The 19,325-nt window shown below is 46.7% G+C and overlaps 1 protein-coding gene across 9 annotated transcripts in view; it reads left to right on the top strand.

The window, feature by feature from the left end:
• Nphp1 (nephrocystin 1) overlaps positions 1-19,325 on the top strand; it is a 59,960-nt gene that overhangs the window by 32,561 nt on the left and 8,074 nt on the right. For all 9 annotated transcript variants that reach the window (XM_042276196.2, XM_076570593.1, XM_042276197.2 and 6 more), the window contains exons 11-16: positions 1,749-1,877; positions 4,188-4,262; positions 5,880-5,990; positions 7,838-7,920; positions 11,134-11,210; positions 13,474-13,573. In XM_042276196.2, coding sequence (XP_042132130.2) covers positions 1,749-1,877; positions 4,188-4,262; positions 5,880-5,990; positions 7,838-7,920; positions 11,134-11,210; positions 13,474-13,573 — 575 coding nt within the window. The remainder of the gene's footprint in view (positions 1-1,748; positions 1,878-4,187; positions 4,263-5,879; positions 5,991-7,837; positions 7,921-11,133; positions 11,211-13,473; positions 13,574-19,325) is intronic.

Raw genomic sequence — 19,325 nt, 5'->3', positions numbered from 1 at the left:
CTCTCCATCCCTCTCTCTAGCTTAATCATTCTTTACCTCAATTTTTTCATATATAAAAAGGGAGTGATTAATAATAATAATAATAACAATAATTCTTTCAACACAGCATTATCATGGGAATTGAATGATAAAGAACAATGCTAGGCATGTAAGAACTCAATAAATATTAGTGTTAAGAGTTTGGTGAAGTATCTCTGTTGTGTGATTTTACTGGGGAGATATTTCTGTTCACCCCAGATAAAGAGGGCCATGACAGACCAAAGAAATAATTCTGTGGAGTCTAGTGTGAACCAGTCAGCCTCTGGGGTCACTTACAGGAGCATGGGTGACTTGTGTAGCTGTGTCACTGAAAAGCCACACCCAGCATGGGTGACGACTTAACAAAAGCTCCATTGGGTGGTGTTGCCCGCCCCCCCCCCACCAACCTACAACTCATAGGCAACTACGCCAACAAGCCTCCCCCAACCCAGCAATTGTTTAGTTTTTATAACCTCAGAGAGGGGTTGTCCTAAGTAGGGTTTCTATTGCTGTGTTGAAACACCATGAACAGAAGCAACTTGGGGAGGAAAGGGTGTATTTCCTCTTAGAACTCTCAGATCACACCCCAGCACTGAGGGAAGTCAGGGCAGGAACTCAGGGCAGGAACTCGGGGCAGGAACTCAGGGCAGGAACTCAGGGCAGGAACTGAAGTAGGTGCTTGGAAGAGTGCTGCTTCCTGGCTTGCTCCTTGTGGTCTGCTTTCTTCTACCAACTGCCCTGGGGTGGCACCGTCCAGAATTGGAGCGGGCACACTCCTTCCCAGCTATTTCTCTTCATTGTTTTTCTCTTTCCTTCCCTGGAGCCTAAGAGGAAGAATCGAAGCACCATGTGATCAGGATTTAGGAGGAGTGGTACAGAATAAATATTAGGGCTTTTTGTCAAATCATAACAGAATCCAAACAAAGGAGGACTGAGCTGGGTGACACTAATGCCATGTCCTGGTGCTACGCTGTAGTAGCTGTCAATGCTCACACACATTATAGGAATGCCTGGAGACTAGAGTACACTGATTCCGTAGTCGAATCATTTATTTTCCCTGTGAGTTCTGCATGTCCTTTTTGTTGAAGTTTGTAAGTAATTGAGAAAAAAAATACAACTTTGATATACAGCTGTATGAAAAATTTTGTTTTTATTTTATATAAGGAAGATTTTTCTAGTCATTTTACATATCAGCCACGGATTCCCCTGTCCTCCCTCCTCTGACCCCCGAGCCTTCCCCCCCACTCCACCCCCTATTCCCACCTCCTCCAAGGAAAGGTCTCCCCTGGGGAGTCAGCCCAGCCTGGTACATTCAGTTGAGGCTGTGGTGCATGAGCCGGCTTTTTTAAACCTAGTGCCTATGCTGAGACACTTAGCTCAGCCTTGGTGCAGGGAGGAGGGCAATGACTGTTTTTTATTTTAAGTGTACTTCACTGAAAATTGTGTATATGTTTGTGTAAAATTCTCGGGTCTTTTAAGTCTCTATATATTTTCTTTTTATTCCTTCGCTTGCTTGTTTTTAAAACAGGGTCTCATGTAGCCCAGGCTGGCCTTGAACTCCCAATCTTTCTCTTTCACCTCCTAAGTGCAGAGATTTCCAGAGTGAATTGCTACACTCAGCTTTGTGTTTATTTTCTTAAGCTGTATTTATAAAAGATGTTTTGTAAAATGGATTTGATTATAAATAATAAATAATATTAATAAATTTTGTGCTTTAATTTTCCTTTCAGATTATGTCAAGGCCAAGTCTTGTTTCTTTGATTCTGACCCTCTGGAGCTGTAAAATGATCCCTCTCCCAGGAACAAGCATACAGGTTCTCAGCAGACATGTGCGCCTCTGTCTGTTTGATGGTAATAAGGTAAGAACTAAGTCCCTGGGAGCTAAGTCAGGTCACTCCGGGATAAGGAGAAAGGATTTTATTAGTACCATGTATTTTATACACACACACACACACACACACACACACACACACACACACACACACACACACTGAGTATATACACATTAAGCAATTACTACTCCCCCCTTATATATTCACATATCTGTATGCACCCACACTGGTTCTGATTATGTAATTTAACTCCTGGTTCTTTGAGTTGTTGAGTGTGATATTGGTACATCACAGACAATACATCTGAGCTAATATCTCTAAGGTGCTAATGCTTACCTCCGACTGTTATACTCAGCTCAGGTGTTAACTATAGTACTACGTTTTTGATAAATGTGTACAGTGGGGTAACCAACACTAAGGAAACAGAGCATTTTCATGTCTATACAAAGCTTCCTGCTCTTTTCCTCCCTGGTTCTAGAGACTGTTTTTCACCCAGTACCAAAGAAAGTCTGTATGGTTCTTTTTAAAACAAATATATCTTTTATGAGAAAATTCTTAGCACCTAGATAGAGATTTGTAGCTTTAACTGCAAACACTGGCAAGAGTGAAGACTCCAAGCCAGTGGTCCAAGCTACCACCTTATCCTAGAAACCGAGGAGTAGAAGAGTGAGTCCAGCCCCTGGGGGAAGACCCGTGCAGAATGGGCGTGGCACATTCCATAGGAGGTCGCAGGCTGAGTGAAGGGGCAGGGAAGGTGAGCTGAGCAGCCACACTGGGCTCTCTCTGTTCCCTGGCTGAGGTCAGTGTGACCAATTGTCTGGAGCTCGGCAGGCAGCCACATCTGGAGGCACTCTATTACCACCATACTCCCTGCATGGTAGGGTGCACTCCCAGCAGTGAGCCGATGAACCCTGCCTCCTTCCGTTTCTGTATTCGGTTATTTTGTCCCAGCAGTGAGAAACGTACCTGCTATGAACAGCAGTAGCAGAAAGATAAGTAGAGAAATCCTGCAGTATTTGGTGGTCAGGACAGCCAGCTGGCATTGCCAAGTGAACAAAATGCGGAGCCAGCTCACTTCCGATGAAGCAGCTCCACCATTTGCTGGCAGGAGACCTTGAGCAAATGATGTGACCTTGCTCACAGCATCCTCAGGGGTTGTGTGAGGACTGAAGCACTTAGTTAGGACTGTCCTCTGGAGCACAGGGGTGCTACGGAGCTGGGCCTGGCGAGGGGTGATGCTTACAGCGGAGGAGGAGGGCACTGCAGAGGTAGACGAGGAGGCAGGAGTCCACCATATGTGTGGACTAGATGGGGGCGGGGCAGAGTGTTAACCGGCAGGAGGTCTTAGACTTGCACATGTGATGGATGAGGTCATCCTTCATTTGAACTTGGAATGTATAGTAGTGATCCTCATTTCCACACTTGTGTTCAGAACCCCTGCCAGTAGGTGTCACTGGTGACCACTGGTGACCCAAAGGAGAAGAAGTGCCTTTTATTTTGTTTGTTTGTTTGTTTGCTTGTTTTGGAGATGGTCCTAGATACATACTCCCGGTCTGGCCTCTCAGAAGAACTAGGAGCCTGGCTTTGTTTGTGTGTGTGTGTGTTTGTTTGTTTGTTTGGGACAGCGTCCTCCCCAGGCTAGCCTGGAATTCATCCTCTTGCTTCTGCTGGGATTGAAGATGTACACCACTACAACATGCTTCTGTTTGAAGTCTGATTTTTTTTTTACTAATACATCAAAATAATAAAACATACACCAAAAGCATAGACATTAACTCATGAAGCTGATTTGTAACAGATTTCATGTTACAGGTGTGTCTAGTAGGAATGCATATCCTCACACTGTTGACTTGAATTCTTCCACAATAAATCTGCCGAAACTGTTAATACCAAGCAAGGGCATGGCCCTGGGAGAGACAGCCTCCCCACACGCCGGACTCTCTGAGCAGTTCACTAAAGGGCCCAAGGCAGCAGGCAGATGCTGGAGAGGCCCCACCCACCCACCCACCCCCCACCCACCCACCCACCCCCACCCCCACCCCGGCTTTCAGTTGGCTGCTTCATCTTTGCTGATTTTCTTGTTGGTAGAAATGGAGCTCAGGACCTCACATGTGCTAAACACACGCTCCGCACTGGGCTCCCCACCCTCAGCCCTCAGCCGTGTGCTTGGTTTTTGCTTCCTTCTAATCTTTTGTTCTTCCATTTTCTTTGTCCTATATATGGGGGGGGGGGTGGAGAGAGAGAGAGGTCACATATGGGTGCTGTCCAGTGCAGCTGTGGTATGGGTGTCTCAAAGGCTCCTACAGTGTGGTTTCCAATGAGAAAATCTCGTTTCAGGTTCTGAGCAACATCCATACGGTCCGAGCGGTCTGGCAGCCTAAAAAGCCCAAAACGTGGACCTTTTCTCCCCAGGTAAGTCATCTGCTGAGTGGGTTTCTTCACCTGTGGAGTGTCTGATCCAGCCCGAGGCTCCCCAAGTGTGGCGATGGAGCGTGCAGTACATAGGGTCAAGTGGAAATCTTGATTGTTCTCTGACGATTTGGGCAAAGATCCCTGGGGCCCCTGAATCACTGAAGCTGGGGCTTCTGGGAGTCACCCCTCTCAGTTTGAGGAAATGTCCCTTGATGGAGCAGAAAGCAAGAACATAAGATTAGGATTGGGATATTTTTCAAGAATGAAATCTCCCAACTGCGCTAATGGCTCTTGTATTTCCCTCAGATAAAAATCAGAGCCAGCACCTCGGGGTCTGGTGCCTTACACCCAGATCCTGTCAGGCTGGGGTGAGGGTAGGGCTTCGAGCCACTGAGTCAGTTCACACAGACGCCAGTGAGTCAATGATTTCTTCTTGTTCTTTTTACAGTATTATTTGTGGTTTACTTTTTTCCTACCTCCAAGGACTCATTATTTTAGCATTCGCTGCCCTCCCACAACTGACTCCATTGTTCCACGGCCATCTAGAAGCCCTTCATTTCCCTTCCTCTTACTGCGTCAGGTCTGAACACAAGGGTCAGGGAGAGGACACAGGCTGTGCTGGAGGCCCAGCCACCTCTCTTGATGTGGCATGCGTCCTTGTCTGTGGCACAACTCCTCAAAGCCCTTGGTTCCCCTTACACCTGCCTCCAGGGAGCACTGCTGGTCCCTTGGCTCAGACCTTCACGGTCTTGAGTCCTTGGTGCTGTCTGTGAGTTGGGTGCCGTGGACCATTCAGGTAGAGCACAGTGCTCATGAGGCTCCAAGGATGTTGGAAGCGTGGTGGTGAGAGAAGAGGAGGGTTCGTTCCTTAGGCCCAAGGAAGATTTTGAACAGGGGAAAGTAAACCTTGGGGAATGGGTAGGGTCTTCTAGGCAGGAAAGGAGGGTCTCTCTCCAATCCAGGGAGATGGAATGGATTGAACAAAGGGAATGGGATGTCTGTAAGGCAGGAATCAGGACAAGTGTGCGTTGGTCTTTGACTTTAGTTTTGCTAAAAAGAGCAGTAGTGAGTGTAAATAAAACATGCAGGGCTGGGGACTGACTTAAAGTCCTTTGCTTCTTTGCCTGCTCTTAGCAAAAAATTAAGAAAGTTGAAGGTAATTTCCCTGTCAACAGAGAAACTAAATGTTTCTACTTCTCGTCGTTGACGTGTGAATCTGGTCCATCTACTTTCAAGAAAGTGTCCGTTTGTTTGTTTTACATTTGTCTGTTTTAGCACGTCCATGTGAGCATGGATGACACAATGTAAGTGAAGGTCAGAGGGCAGCTTGAGGGGTCAGTGCTCTACTTCTACCCTGTGGGTCCAGAGAGCAAACTCAAGTCTTCAGGCCAGCAGCAAGCCCTGCACTCACTGAGCCACCGCCCTGGCCCCCATCGCCCTGGCCCCCATCGCCCTGGCCCCCATCGCCATGGCCCCCATCGCCCTGGCCCCCATCGCCATGGCCCCCATCGCCCTCTGTTCCGGTGCAAAGGCGAGAGCCCTTTGCGGATGGCTGGGGCTGGAAGCCTGGCCCACTCTTCACTTTTGTCAGTAACTTTGGTCTCCTTGTCATTCTAGGTCACTGGCATCTTGCCATGCTTGCTCGATGGTGACTGTTTCATCAGGTCCAATTCCTCAACTCCAGACCTTGGGATATTATTTGAACTTGGAATTTCTTACATTCGAAATGTATGTCAAAGTTGAAAGACAAACTGTTCTGGTATATCAAAGGGGAACAATTAGAAATGTGTCTGATTTATAAACAAAATAATAGAAGCTGTGTTAGCTGCTCTTCTGTTGCTGTGGTAAAATGCCCTGACAAAAGCAACTTTGGGGAAGAGTTTATTCTGGCTTACAGTTCTCGGGACTCATTCCATTGCAGCAGGAAAGGCATGCCAGGCAGCAGAGGGAGGCAGACTATGAACAGGAAGTGGGACTGGATTAGAAACCTCAAGACCCACCCCAGTGACCCACTTCCTCCAACACAGTCCACCTCCTAAAGGTTCTACACCCCAAATCCCAAACAGCAGCACCAGGTGGGGACCAGGTATTCAAACACACATGCCTGGGGGACATTCCCACTTAAACCACAGTGGAGGATTTCTGTGTATCAGAAATTGAACTATGAGGGAACCAGAGTGATGACGATTCTCATTTGTTCCTGGGCACAGCATGGCAGTCAGAGAACAGCTGTAGGGTCAACTCTCTCCTCTGACCATGTGGTCTCAAGCATCAAACTCTAGTCGTCAGGTTTGGTGACAGACACCTTGACTCACTGAGCCTTCTTACTGCCCTGGTTCTTGATTTTTATGTGGTACTGCTAAGTGGTATTTAAGGCAGCAAAGGGGTATTTGTTGGCATTTATAGCATCATTGAGCCCCAGTTGCTTTTAAAGAACAAAAACTCATAAAGGATGGGACTTTCCAGAGGTAATTCAAAAGTCCTGAGGGCATTCTGTCTTCTAGAGCCGAGTCCACTTAACTTTGTAGGTCACAGTTCTCACTCAGGGACTTGAGAGGGTGGCAGGGGAATGGGCTAAGTGTGCTTTATGTTATCATGAGAATACTAAGCCCACCGGTGTGCACCCTCGCTAGTGACTCCTTGTGTCTGGGCATAGCTTGAGAGGTACAGCTTATAAATGTGACAGCTGCAGCACAGGGAGCTGTCACAGGAAGGTCATGTTGATTTACTGCATTGTCCTGTACATCTTGAAGACAGGTGGGTAGGACACGAGAAGAGCCAAGTGAGCCCCAGTGGTCCCTGGCAATTGGCAGGAGGACTGAGCTTCCTAGCAAGGGGATTATAGGCAGAGTTTCTCTGTGTCTCAGCAGCTGCTTCCCAAATAACCACTCAAGGGCTTACTATTAATTCTAAATGCTTAGCTGATATCTCAGGCTTATTACTAACTAGCTTTTACAACTTAAATTAACCCATATTTCTCATCTAAGTTCTACCATGTGGCTCATGGCTTGTTACCTCATTTTGTACATGTCCTGCTTCCTTTATGTCTAGGTAGTGACTCCCCAGACTCCACCTTTCTTCTTCCCAGTGTCCTTAGTTTGGTTCTCCCCACTAACCTTATCCTATCCAGCTATTGGCCAGACAGATTATTTATTAAACCAATCACAGCAACATATATCCACACAGTGTAAAGGAATATTCCACAGGGAATCCTTGAGTTATTGATTCCTATATTCCATCCCCCTACAAAATAAAGCTTCAAAATGTCATGTAGTATCCTGTGATTTGACATTGTCCCCAAACTGTGTATAGCACTGGAGACCTAATAGCAACAGTTACCTCAGAATCGGGTTTAAGGGACCTTTCAAAGCAACTGTGACAAAGCAGGATTGTCATTTGAAGTCCCACTTTTAGCATCTGACCTGCAGGTGAAATGGAGCCCTGGTGTGTCGTATCTTATTTTCTTTCAGGGGCAGTTTAGTCCTTAGAGTGAGTGTTAGCTGTGCTCCATCCAGAGGGCTTGGGTTGTGCTTATGGCTTGTGACACCATTCTGTGTGCCTGTTTTATTTCATAGTCTACTGGTGAGAGAGGAGAGTTAAGCTGTGGCTGGGTGTTTCTTAAGCTTTTCGATGCCAGCGGAGTTCCTATTCCAGCAAAGTAAGTGGGCTTCTTTTTCCTCACAAATGGGCAACTTCGTAGAAAATTCCTAGGACTATCTACCTCAGGTTTATTCTGTTACCATTTCAGTGAGTTTGGGAAGAGGGCTTTTCATATTGATCGCAGTGTCCGAGGGAGCATGGAAAACAGTACAGTCTCACCCTAGTGGAACGCTTGCATGGCTGCCTGCTGAGAGCATTCAGTCTGTGGTCCTTATGGTGTCACCGCACACACCAGGCTGGAAATAGAGCCTGGCATTCTTCAGAAGGCTGGGTCTGCAGTCCTCTGCCTTCCCACAGCTGTAAACACATTGAAGCCATAAGAGCAAAGCCTGGGCCAGTACCTGTGCTCACACACAAGGGTGAGGGGATCGTCTCCCCGTCTCAGAAACTAACAAGAAAATAGATAATCTTAAACTGGGGAATGTTGCTGGAGAGCTTCTTTCCAGGTTCCACCAAGCCCCGCAGTCCCACAATCCACGTATAAAATAATCACTCAGACACTTATATTACTTACAAATTGTATGACTGTGGCAGACTTCTTGCTAACTGTTCTTTTATCTTAAATTAACCCATTTTTATAAATCTATACCTTGCCACGTGGCTGGTGGCTTACCGGCATCTTTACATGCTGCTTGTCCTGGCGGTGGCTGCAGTGTCTCTCCTCCTTCTTCCTGTTTCACCAATTCTCCTCTCTCTTTGTCCCGCCTATACTTCCTGCCTGGTCACTGGTCATCAGTGTTTTATTTATGGACCAATCAAAGCAACAGATTTGACATACAGCCCATCCCACAGCACTTCCCCTTTTCTTTTCTTTTTCTTTTTTTTTAAAGGAAGGTTTTAACTTTTACACATCTCCAAAGCCAGCTTGGTATATTTGGGAATTTGGGCGAGGCTTCTCTTACTACTTCCTGCTGGAGGGGGGCACTGTATCTTATGGGGACACAAAGAAAATTTAAGGATCATGGAGTAGTCCATGAGGCTGTATCATCTGAGCCAGTTGCCTTGAAACTATTCTGGATGTTGGATCATCTGGGCCATGGTGTCATCGGAGACCTTTCAGGGGGTCTTGGCTGGTCAAACCTGATGTATCTTAATCTGGAACAAATCCACAGCCTCTGGCTTTCTGTGGAAACAAAAGCAGAACCTCTTTTCCAAAGCAACATATCCTTAAATCCAAATTTTGAAGTCAAGGTATCTTTAAAATATACATTTTGGCATAACTCAACAGCTTTTGCAATCAAATGTTTTTTTTCAGTTATGAATATCAAAGAGAACATAATCCAGATTCTCTGTGTGGTAGCCATCTCGACGTGGCTTATTTTTTATATTACCTTGAGCCTATTGCTTTAAACTGCACCATTCTAAGACTGAAACGGTGGTGTGGCTGCTGGCTCCGCCCATTTCAGCTTACCAACATGGCGTTGTCCGCCAGTTCTTTGAGTCATCAAGTCTCAGAAATAGTGGGTCTAAGCTTTTATCAAAGCAGTGTGTAGCCCAGAAACCTTTTTTTTTTTTTAATACTAGTAAAGACTAAATCTACCACACAGCATAATGTGCTGCTGGCAGACGCCTCATTCCCGCCATACTGCTGGTCAAACGCAAACACCAGGAACCCGCCAGTGTTCAAACCTGCGTTTTGTGGTATCTAGCTGCCCTTATGAGACATGAAGCAGGAACCTGGTTTTGGCTCTGTTTAGAATTGGTTATTAAACATTCTCAGGTTTAAAGTGGAAACTTGAGCCGTTGGGTACCATTTGTTGCTGGAGAGCGTCTTTCCAGGTTCCACCAAGCCCCACAGTCCCACAATCCATGTATAAAATAATCACTCAGACACTTATATTACTTACAAACTGTATGGCCGTGGCAGGCTTCTTGCTAACTGTTCTTTTATCTTAAATTAACCTATTTTTATAAATCTATACCTTGCCACGTGGCTGGTGGCTTACCGGCGTCTTTACATGCTGCTTCTCCTGGCCGTGGCTGCAGTGTCTCTCCTCCTTCTTCCTGTTTCCCCAATTCTCCTCTCTCTTTGTCCCGCCTATACTTCCTGCCTGGTCACTGGTCATCAGTGTTTTATTTATGGACCAATCAAAGCAACAGATTTGACATACAGACCATCCCACAGCAGGGGAAATGAAGACTTGAGTCAAGGACATAAGCAGTAAACTTACAGGAAGGATACAGGTGGGCAGCCAGAGGGACAGACCAGGACTGGGACTCTGGGTGGGAAGTTGGACCGTCCAGAGCTTTGGACCCAGCTCTTCCTGGGTGATGGTTCAGGCTCCGTAGCATCTCCAGGTCTCAGTTTCTTCCTCTTCAATCTGAAGATTATTTCCTGTCTCAAGGCCTCATGTGAGGATTACTTTATGCAACACTTCCCCCGTGCCCTTCTTTCTCACCAGTGGGCAGAGTTAAGAGTCCTGGCCACTGGTTATATCTGACATCACCCTAGCAGGAAGGAGAGGGCATTTGTTACCACTGGGTTGTAATGGAACCCTGATTTCTTACAATTTTTTAAAAATGTATGTTATACTTAGTATCTCTAAATTATGTTACAATATAGCTTAGGGTTATATTGCACTTGGTAGAGGAGATAAGGAAATGCACATGTCCACCTTTCCAGAAGTGGAGTCACAGCTCTTTTTAATCCCCTCCAGTGTATGTCGTGTGAAGGAAATTGTGGAATGATGTGACCAGTGTGCCTCCACTTTTGTTCATTTGCGCTGTGTGGGTGGATCCAGGTCAACTGCTCCAAGGAGCAGAGTGGGAGTAACTTTTCACTTCACTTCCATAAAGGAGGAGCACATGGGACCCAGGGGTAACAACTCAGAGAGCCGGTGCCTGCCTAGCAAGAGAGAGAGGGAAGTGTGGGGAATATATAGAAATTCCTAATGACTTCATTGCACATAATGACTCAATACATTTGAGAAACAAGAGCCATTACTTCTTGGCACAAATCATTAAAGTCAAATCGTTTTAGTGACGTCAGAACCTTCTTCTTCCCATGGAAAACCAGTTTCTGCAGTTAGTGCTGAGGAGAGCGTCTGTCTGTTGAGATGTTACTCATGAAAGAGTCAGGACCTTGATTCTCATTTACCAGTGAGTTGAATAAAGTGCCCGTGAATACCTTTGTGCTGAAAAGTATTCCTGGCTGAGTCTAGTTCACAGACACCCATGACGTGGACTCATCACTTATGCCGTTCTTTTGCAGAACATATGAACTCTTCTTGAATGGCGGCACTCCTTACGAAAAAGGCGTTGAAGTGGATCCTTCAGTGTCCAGAAGAGGTACAGCCCACGTGTAACCCTCTGTCAGGCTTCTTAGCACCGTGACCCTGCCATAAGCAAGTTAAAGGAGGGAGGGGTTATTAGGACCCACACTTCCACAGGGTTTAGTCTGTGGTCACTGCGCCGTTGCTTTGGGTCTGTGTCAGCAAAGAGCGTCAGGGTCAAGTGTGTGGTGAAGAAGTCCTTCACCCGTGATGGCTGGGAAGTGGAGGGCAGAAGGGCAAGGGTCCCTATGTCTCCTTCACAGGCACAGCCCCAGTGGCCCAAAGGTGTCCCTGAAGGCCCTACCCTCAAAAGGTCCCACTACCTCTTTTTTACAAGTCTTTAAAAAAAAAAAAAAAGATTTGTTGTGTGTGTGTGTGTGTGTGTGTGTGTCTGTGTGTGTGTGTGTGTGTGTGTGTGTGTGTGTCTGTGTGTGTGTCTGTACCACGCGCATGCTTGGTGCCTGAGGAGGTAAGAAGAGGGTGTCAGATGCCCTGGAACTGCAGTTACAGATGGTTGTGAAGCACTATGTGGGTGCTGGGAACTGAACCTGGGTCCTCCGCAAGAGCAGCAAGTGCTCTTAACCACTGAGCATCTCTCCAGCCCTCATAGGCCTTTGAGTGATGTCTCACTCCAAACTTCATGACCCTCCCTTCCTTAAAGAGGAAGCAAGCAATGGAGAGCGAGAATGCAACTGTGTCCTCACGAGACACTCTCCACTCAGAATCAAAACCTTAATGTGTCACTAGTATGGAAATTAAGCCACTTTCATCTGAGTGTTTGGCTTTTGCTAACACATCTGAGACTCTAAGGTAGGCACCTGTGGAGAATGGGGACCTGTCTCAGCTCCTTGTTATTGGACACTGGAATGATACTTGGCTTAGTTGGGGTTTCTATTGCTGTGAAGAGACACCATGACCACGGCAACTCTATAAGGAAAACGTTTAATTAGGGCTGGCTTATAGTTCAGAGGTTTAGTCCATTATCATCGTGGTGGGAAGCATGGTGGCATGCAGGCAGACATGGTGCTGGAAAAGAACTGAGAGGTCTACATCTTGATCCACAGACAATAGGAGGTGATCTGTCCCACTGGGCATAGCTTAAGCATAGGAGACCTCAGAACCCACCCCCACAGTGACACATGTCCTCCAACAAGGATGCAACTATTCCAGCAAGCCGCACTTCCCAACAGTGCCACTCCCTTTGGGGGCCATTTTCTTGGAAACCACCACAGTAGTCCGTCATGAAAGGAAGTCAGGGCAGGACTCAAACAGGGCAGGAGCCTGGTGCTTACTGGCTTGCTCCTCATGGCTTGTTCAGCCTGCTTTCTTATAAAACTCAGGACCACCAGCCCAGGGGTAGCCCCACCCACAATGGGCTGGACCTTCCCCCATCAATCACTGATTAAGAAAATGCTATACAGGCTTACCTGCAACCTGACCTTTAGTTTTGTTTGGTTTTTGTTTTTTTGGTTTTTGTTTTTTTGAGACCAGGTTTCTCTGTAGCTTTGGAGCCTTTCCTGGAACTCAGTCTGTAGACCGACTGGCCTGGAACTCACAGAGATCCACCTGTCTCTGCCTCCCAAGTGCTGAGATTAAAGGCCTGCACTACCACCATCCAACTGCAACCTGATCTTATGGAGACATTTTCTCAACTGAGGTTCCCATCTCTCAGATGACTTTAGCTTGTGTCAAGTTGACATAAAACTGCCAACATAATACTTGTGACAGATATAGAAGGAGTAGGACAAGCTAATTCAAAGGGTATTTGAATGCATGTCAGGTTGCCCTCTAAAAGAACCTGAGTACCCTTAATACCATCCACCCAGCAGTGTGCTGGAGAAGCAGGAAAATGGACAATAAGACAGAAAAGGTCCTTCCTCATAGAGTGTGAGTCCACAGACATGCAGTACCTTGGCACTCCTCCACCCTCTTGGTCCTGGCTTGGTGCTCCCGACCCTTGCCACTGCCCCACAGTACAGGGTCCCACCTTTCAGAAGAGACAGGGCTTTGGAGTCTGTGGATCTGTTGGGTTTACCTGGAGCCGGGTGTGTTTTGTCAGCTCCCTTTCTGCATGGCGCAGCCATCACGGTGCCTGTGAGGTACCCTCTTGAGACTCATAGGCATTCATGTCAAGACAGGCTCACAGAAGCTGGGTGGGTGACCACTGCCTTTCATGCAGTCCAGCACCACTGGCTGTAAGATTGTCACGGAATATTTGTTCAAATGAGCACTGTCCCAAGCACTTAAGCTCTGTCTCCACGTTCCTGATGTCTTTGTAGCGCAGGGCAGTGTTTTCCGTCAGATGATAAGCATGCGGAGGCAGCCTCAACTGCTGGTGAAGCTGCGGTCTCTGAACAGGAGGTCCAGGGCCATGCTCAGGTGAGTGGCTGGCCTACCCTCTCGGGGAGAACTGGGGTGGGGGCTTCTTTCTTGACTTTCGTCAGTTGCTCTTTGCGTCTTTGAGTACTCTGCCAAAATCCATACAGGCAACAGAATAGTAATAAGGCTTCGATTCACTTCCTCCAGTTAGCTCAAATGGTAGATGTAAGGCCAGGGGAGATGGCTCAGTGGTTAACAGCACTTGCAGAGGACCTGGGTTTGTTTCCCACCACCCATGTCAGGCAGCTTACAGCCATCATAACTCCATCTCTAGGGGATACAATGCCCTCTTCTGACTTCCCTGGGTGCCTGCACACATGTGATACACACACATATACACCTAGGTTGTTTTGTTTTGTTTTAATGAGGCATAATGTCTTTTTTCTTTAAATTTTTTTTAAATTATATATACAGTGTTCTGCCTGCCTGTATTCCTGCACACCAGAAGAGGGCACCAGATCTCATTATAGATGGTTTTGAGCCACTATATGGTTGCTGGGAATTTAACTCAGGACCTCTGGAAGAGCAGCCAGTGCTCTTAACCTCTGAGTCATTCTCCAGCCCTAGGGTTTTAAGTGATAGATATCATGTTAGATAATTTAGATACTCTTGGATAGACAGGGCTTAGCAGTATCACCCCATCCTAAGGGACCTGCTTTTCCATGTCAGGGTTAAGAAGACTAATTCGTGTGCAGGAAAATTCCCTTTTGACCAAGCAGTTCTCAAGTCTTGACAAATGTACATGATGGTATAATAGTCCCTGCATTCTCATTCTCTCGTTGAGAAAAAGCTCTCTCCTGTCGATGGGCTCCCCAGCCCCAGCCTCAAGCAGCCACTCCTGTGTCTTCCTCCTTAACACCTCTCTCTTCCAAACCATCAGGAGTGGTACTGTGTAGACTCGGAATCTGCTTTCTTTCACTCAGCAAAATGCGCTGGAGGCTCAGCCAGGCTGCGGGTGTCTTGGTAACTTGGTCCTTTTCCTTCTAAATGGTGTTTCTAGATCTGATCAGTCAGGAATCAAACTTCCCCAAATACTTGCGTATAACGTTTACATACAGTGCATCTGTCTACATTCCTTATGGGCACAAATGCCTAGGAATGGAGTTACTAGCTCATATCCTGCCGCCTTAACTTGATAAGAAGCTGCCAGGCTGTTGTCCACATGACTGTGCCATCTACACTGCCTAGCAAAGCATCTGTTTCAGTTACTGGGCATTCTTGACAGCACTCGGTGTTATCTATTTGGGGGGAGGAGGGGTGGACCATTCTGATGTGAGAAATGTTTACTCCTGTTGTTTTGACTTGAATTTCCTTAGGGTGATGATTTTACGTGAGTGATATATATCTCAGGTCTGCCAGCGCCTCACTCAGTGCCCTGTAGTCATGTAAGCATCTCTCCCAGGAGCTCACACTTTAAAACAATGTCAACCCTACGAAGCTGCAATAAGACTTGATAAAAGGAAGCATATAAAAGCAATTGGCCTCTATTTATAATGTGTGGCACATACCCAGACACAGTGGTGCTCACTGTGTGTGCCAGTGTAATTATTTCATACATAGATAAATGTAAATGCCGTTCCAGGATTTGTTCAAATGAGCATGCGTGCTAGCTGGTAAGGTCGGGGAATTTAAATAGGCCTTGAAGGGCCAGAGAGGTGTGACTGTGGGGCACGTAGGGAGCCAGGGGGAGGGAAAAATAAATATAGGGTGGAGCCTGCTGCAGAGGGCCACCCTGCCAGGACCTGCTTACTGCTCACCAGTCAACGGGGTGGGGAAGAGGTGCCAGGAAGATGGCTCACAGGTCGAGGTGTTTGCCGCTGAGTCTGGGGAGGTGAAGGAGAGAAACAGCTCCTCAAAGTGGTCTGCTTTCCCCTGCGTACGCGCTATGGCATGCGCGTACCCACGCACACAAGTGAGTGGTATGGTTTTAAAGTTTGTAATGAAGCAGGGAAGTGAAAGAAGGCTTGGTCTGCCCCTCGACCATGGCTGTTTTCAGCCCAGGTTGAGCTCTCAGTCCAGACAGCCCTTGTTCTAGCCTCATGCTGAAATGTGAGGTATACTTACAGTTCAGTCTGTCAGCAACCATTAATAATATGCTCGTGGATCTTAGCTACTCTTGGCTTTCTTTTATTTTTTTTTTCTCCTTAGATATCCATAGAGCCTCTAATCCACCTCCCCTACTTTTGGCCAATCTTATTTGAAAAATTGTTCCTTTTCAAGGTGAAGAAAACAAAAGCCTCACAGTAGCAGCCTTTGTAAGAGAAATGTCTGTCTGCATCCTTTTTATTGCTGCTGCCCACTGCTCAGCTGCGGCCAGACTCCAGCTCTTAATGCTGCTTCCTTGGCTCAAATTCTGCTTCTCAGATACACTTTACTGTCTCAGGATCAAACTGGCCTGTGTGGCACAGAGGTCGGGAAGGCAGCCATCTGTCTGAAGTGCTGAATACTGCCCTGTGTTGTAGGGTCATGAGCCAAAGTCCTTAGTCCCTGCCCCCCCAGACGTCAGGGACCCACCTTACAGTGTGCAGCTCACAGTAGGCACAGAAACAGATGTGTGACATGATTTCCAAGTAGAGCTCTTCTGGCTTGTGTGTCCTCTTGTGTTCCTCGGAGATTTCCCTCCCGCTGTCCCCAGCCTCTCCTGCCTGTCTTCTGTGTGGACCCTCAGACTTGAGCTGTGGCTGGGAATTGCCGTTCTACTTTGAGCACCCTGTGGGTGTGAGCCAAGCACTGGCTGGCTCTCATGGAAACCAGGCCATGCATGCATGGACTTTCTGGGCCCAGAGGATTATGGGCTGTGAGACTTGTGCTGTGGGTTCAAGGTGAGAGGCTGGGCACCAGCATGTGAGCTTTACACACAGTTCTCTGAGCTTCCACACCAGGGAAGGGAAGACAGGCAGGGTTCTCCTGTTCAGCATCCTCACTTCCCTAACAAGCCACTCTCCATGGGTTCCAAAAGGGTAATGACACCTTCCACATTATCTCCCCCTTTCACAGGTATATCCCACTTCTAGCCCCATCCTCCCCTGTTGACCAGCTTCATCCCTGTTTAAATACAGTTCTGTTCTACTCAGTGGCGAGAGAGGCTCCATTATGCCAAGACGCATATAACAGTGTAGGCGGAGCCCCTGGCAAGAAGCCCAGACTGAATTTTCATCGGTGCCCATTTTCACCTAAGACCCAGCTCCAGCTTGCCTGTGGCCCCTCACCCATCCAGCAGTTTTGCATAGGCCCTAGGTATATATCATTTATATATCAGAAGACATGAAGATACAAAGTGCAGAGCCACCTCTTCTGGGTTCTCGAAACAAGAGCTTCTCTGTGTAGCCCTGGCTGTCTTGCAACTTGCTCTGTAGACCAGGCTGGCCTTGAACTCAGACATCCGCCTGCCTCTGCCCCCTGAGTTTGGCATTAAAGGCATGCACCACCATCACCCGGCTAAGACCCGCTTCTTGAACCAGTTTCTTTGAACAAGGAAGGACGTACACCTCCTGGGCCCATAGCCTCAGTTTGTGGTTGCTGTTACCCGACAGTAACTCCATGTTCAACTCCACCAACACTTGTCCCATCTTCCTTCCTTCCTTCCTTCCTTCCTTCCTTCCTTCCTTCCTTCCTTCCTTCCTTCCTTCCTTCCTTCCTTCTCTTTCTTTCTTTCTTTCTTTCTTTCTTTCTTTCTTTCTTTCTTTCTTTCTTTCTTTCTTTCTTTCTTTCCTTCTTTCTTCCTTCCTTCCTTCTCTCTCTCTCTCTCTCTCTCTCTCTCTCTCTCTCTCTCTCTCTCTCTCTCTCTCCCCCTTCCTCCCTCCCTCCCTCCCTCCCTCCCTCCCTCCCTCCCTCCCTCTCTTTCTTTCTTTTTTTCTGAGATAGGGTATCTCTACAATGTATCTCTGGCTGTCCTGGAACTCCCTATGAAGGCCAGACTGGCCTTGAACTCACAGAAATCCATCTGCCTCTGCCTCCTGAGTGCTGATATTAAAGACATGGACCACCCCCACACCCCACCTAGAGCCATTTTCCAAAGGGGCTTAACTTGATTCAGTCTGACCCATAGGCATACTTCTATGTCCTGAGGAGAGAGTTCTGAGTTGAAGCTCTCGGGATTCTTAATGTCAGGAAACACTGGTCCAGAGCAGTGGTCTCTATAATCCCTACGAAGTTATTTTCCTTCATCTATTTGGTGTTTTCCCATCAATTTCTCTCTTTAACTTATAGCTTACTCTTATTTAAAGTATGGTAAGAATGTTATTGCTGGACCCATTCATTCTATTTCCCGCATTCTGTTCCTGTTTGCTGATTTCCAGGTGGAGTTAAAGAAAAGTGTGTTTTCACTTCTTGGGCTCAGCCTTTAGCGTAGAACTTTCTGGTCATCTTAGGTGTGGAAAAAATGAGAAAATTTCTATGAGACACCATTGCCTCCTGAAGAAGGGAAGTGGAGGGAAAGGGGTGCCCACACTAGGGAGTGCCCACGCCCTCCAGACAGATGGAGCAAACAGATCTGTAGGAAAAGGGGGCAGTGGAAGGAAGGAAGGGACCACCCCTTCCCCTGGCAGAATCAGTGAGGTCTCCAGCATGAGCCTTGTACTTGGCACGCCATGGAGCACTGCCCACAGAGGCCACGGCAGATGAAGAATACCCCAGGAGTCCCAGCATAGTGGCATTGGGCACTGTAAGTGGTCCTCAGCTGTCAGCCCATGAAATCTAGCTTGACTTTATACCACATCGGTATTTTTTCGTGCTCAGTGAACCGAATAGTGCATGTGACTATGGTAAGACACCCTAGAAATGCAGGGATAAGGAGTGGCTGGGGATGCTCCTCTCCATCCATGAAGCTACTTCCCATAGACTCCTTTGCTCCTGCACACCAGCCTAATGGCCATCCCATCTCCTCTCCCAACCAGCCAGAAGCCTGAGCATCGGCTGTGTGATCATTGTCCCTTCTAAAATTCACTAGATATTAAAATAAAGGATTAATTATAAAAATTGAGGCTAATTTTTGTAACCTTTGAATTATGTTTTTCCTGCATCTAAAGGAAGCGTCTTGTAGATAACATAGTTGAACTTACTTTTAAAATTCTTTCTTCTAATCTATACATTTTGATTGGGGAGTTTTGATCCACTTACATTTAATATAGTTGCCCATGGGGAGTGCCATCATTTTGTCATTTTTGTTACTTATTTTCTGTATGTCTTATAACTTTTTTCTTTCATATAGTTTTCCTTTCTGTTTAGTTGATTTTTTTTTGGCACTGACACTTTTCCATTTCCATTTGTGTATAGTCTGTAGATTATGTATATTTGTGTGTGTGTGTGTGTGTGTGTGTGTGTGTGTGTGTGTGTGTGTGTGTTTACCATGGAAATTTTTTATATATTGCACCACAAAGTTATAATAATCTATTTTAAATTAGTACCATCTAAACTTTAATATTAAATTGTTTTTTTGTTTTTTGAGCCCTTGCTATATACTAGACACTGTATTAAATGCTACACTTGCTTCATTTTAATCCTTTCAGTAACCTGAAATTCCGGTATTACTCTTGGCATCCTACAAATAAGAAACAAAAGCACACAGAGAGTGATTAATTAATCCCTCGTCTGACTGCTAGGAAGTAGCAAAGTCAGGATTCATTTCAGGTCTGTCCCGCCTCCCGTGTCCCACCCAGCCCATGAACAGTCTGAACTGGCATTTCCTCTTCTTCCACCACATCAGGCTTGGCAGCAACAGGCTTTTGTTCAAGCTTGTAGCTCACTAGTCCCT

The sequence above is a fragment of the Peromyscus maniculatus genome, chromosome 4 (assembly GCF_049852395.1).
Source record: "Peromyscus maniculatus bairdii isolate BWxNUB_F1_BW_parent chromosome 4, HU_Pman_BW_mat_3.1, whole genome shotgun sequence".
Classification (NCBI taxonomy): domain Eukaryota; kingdom Metazoa; phylum Chordata; class Mammalia; order Rodentia; family Cricetidae; genus Peromyscus; species Peromyscus maniculatus.
The sequence above is the reverse complement of the archived record's forward strand: the minus strand, read 5'-3'. Positions and strand labels throughout refer to the sequence as shown.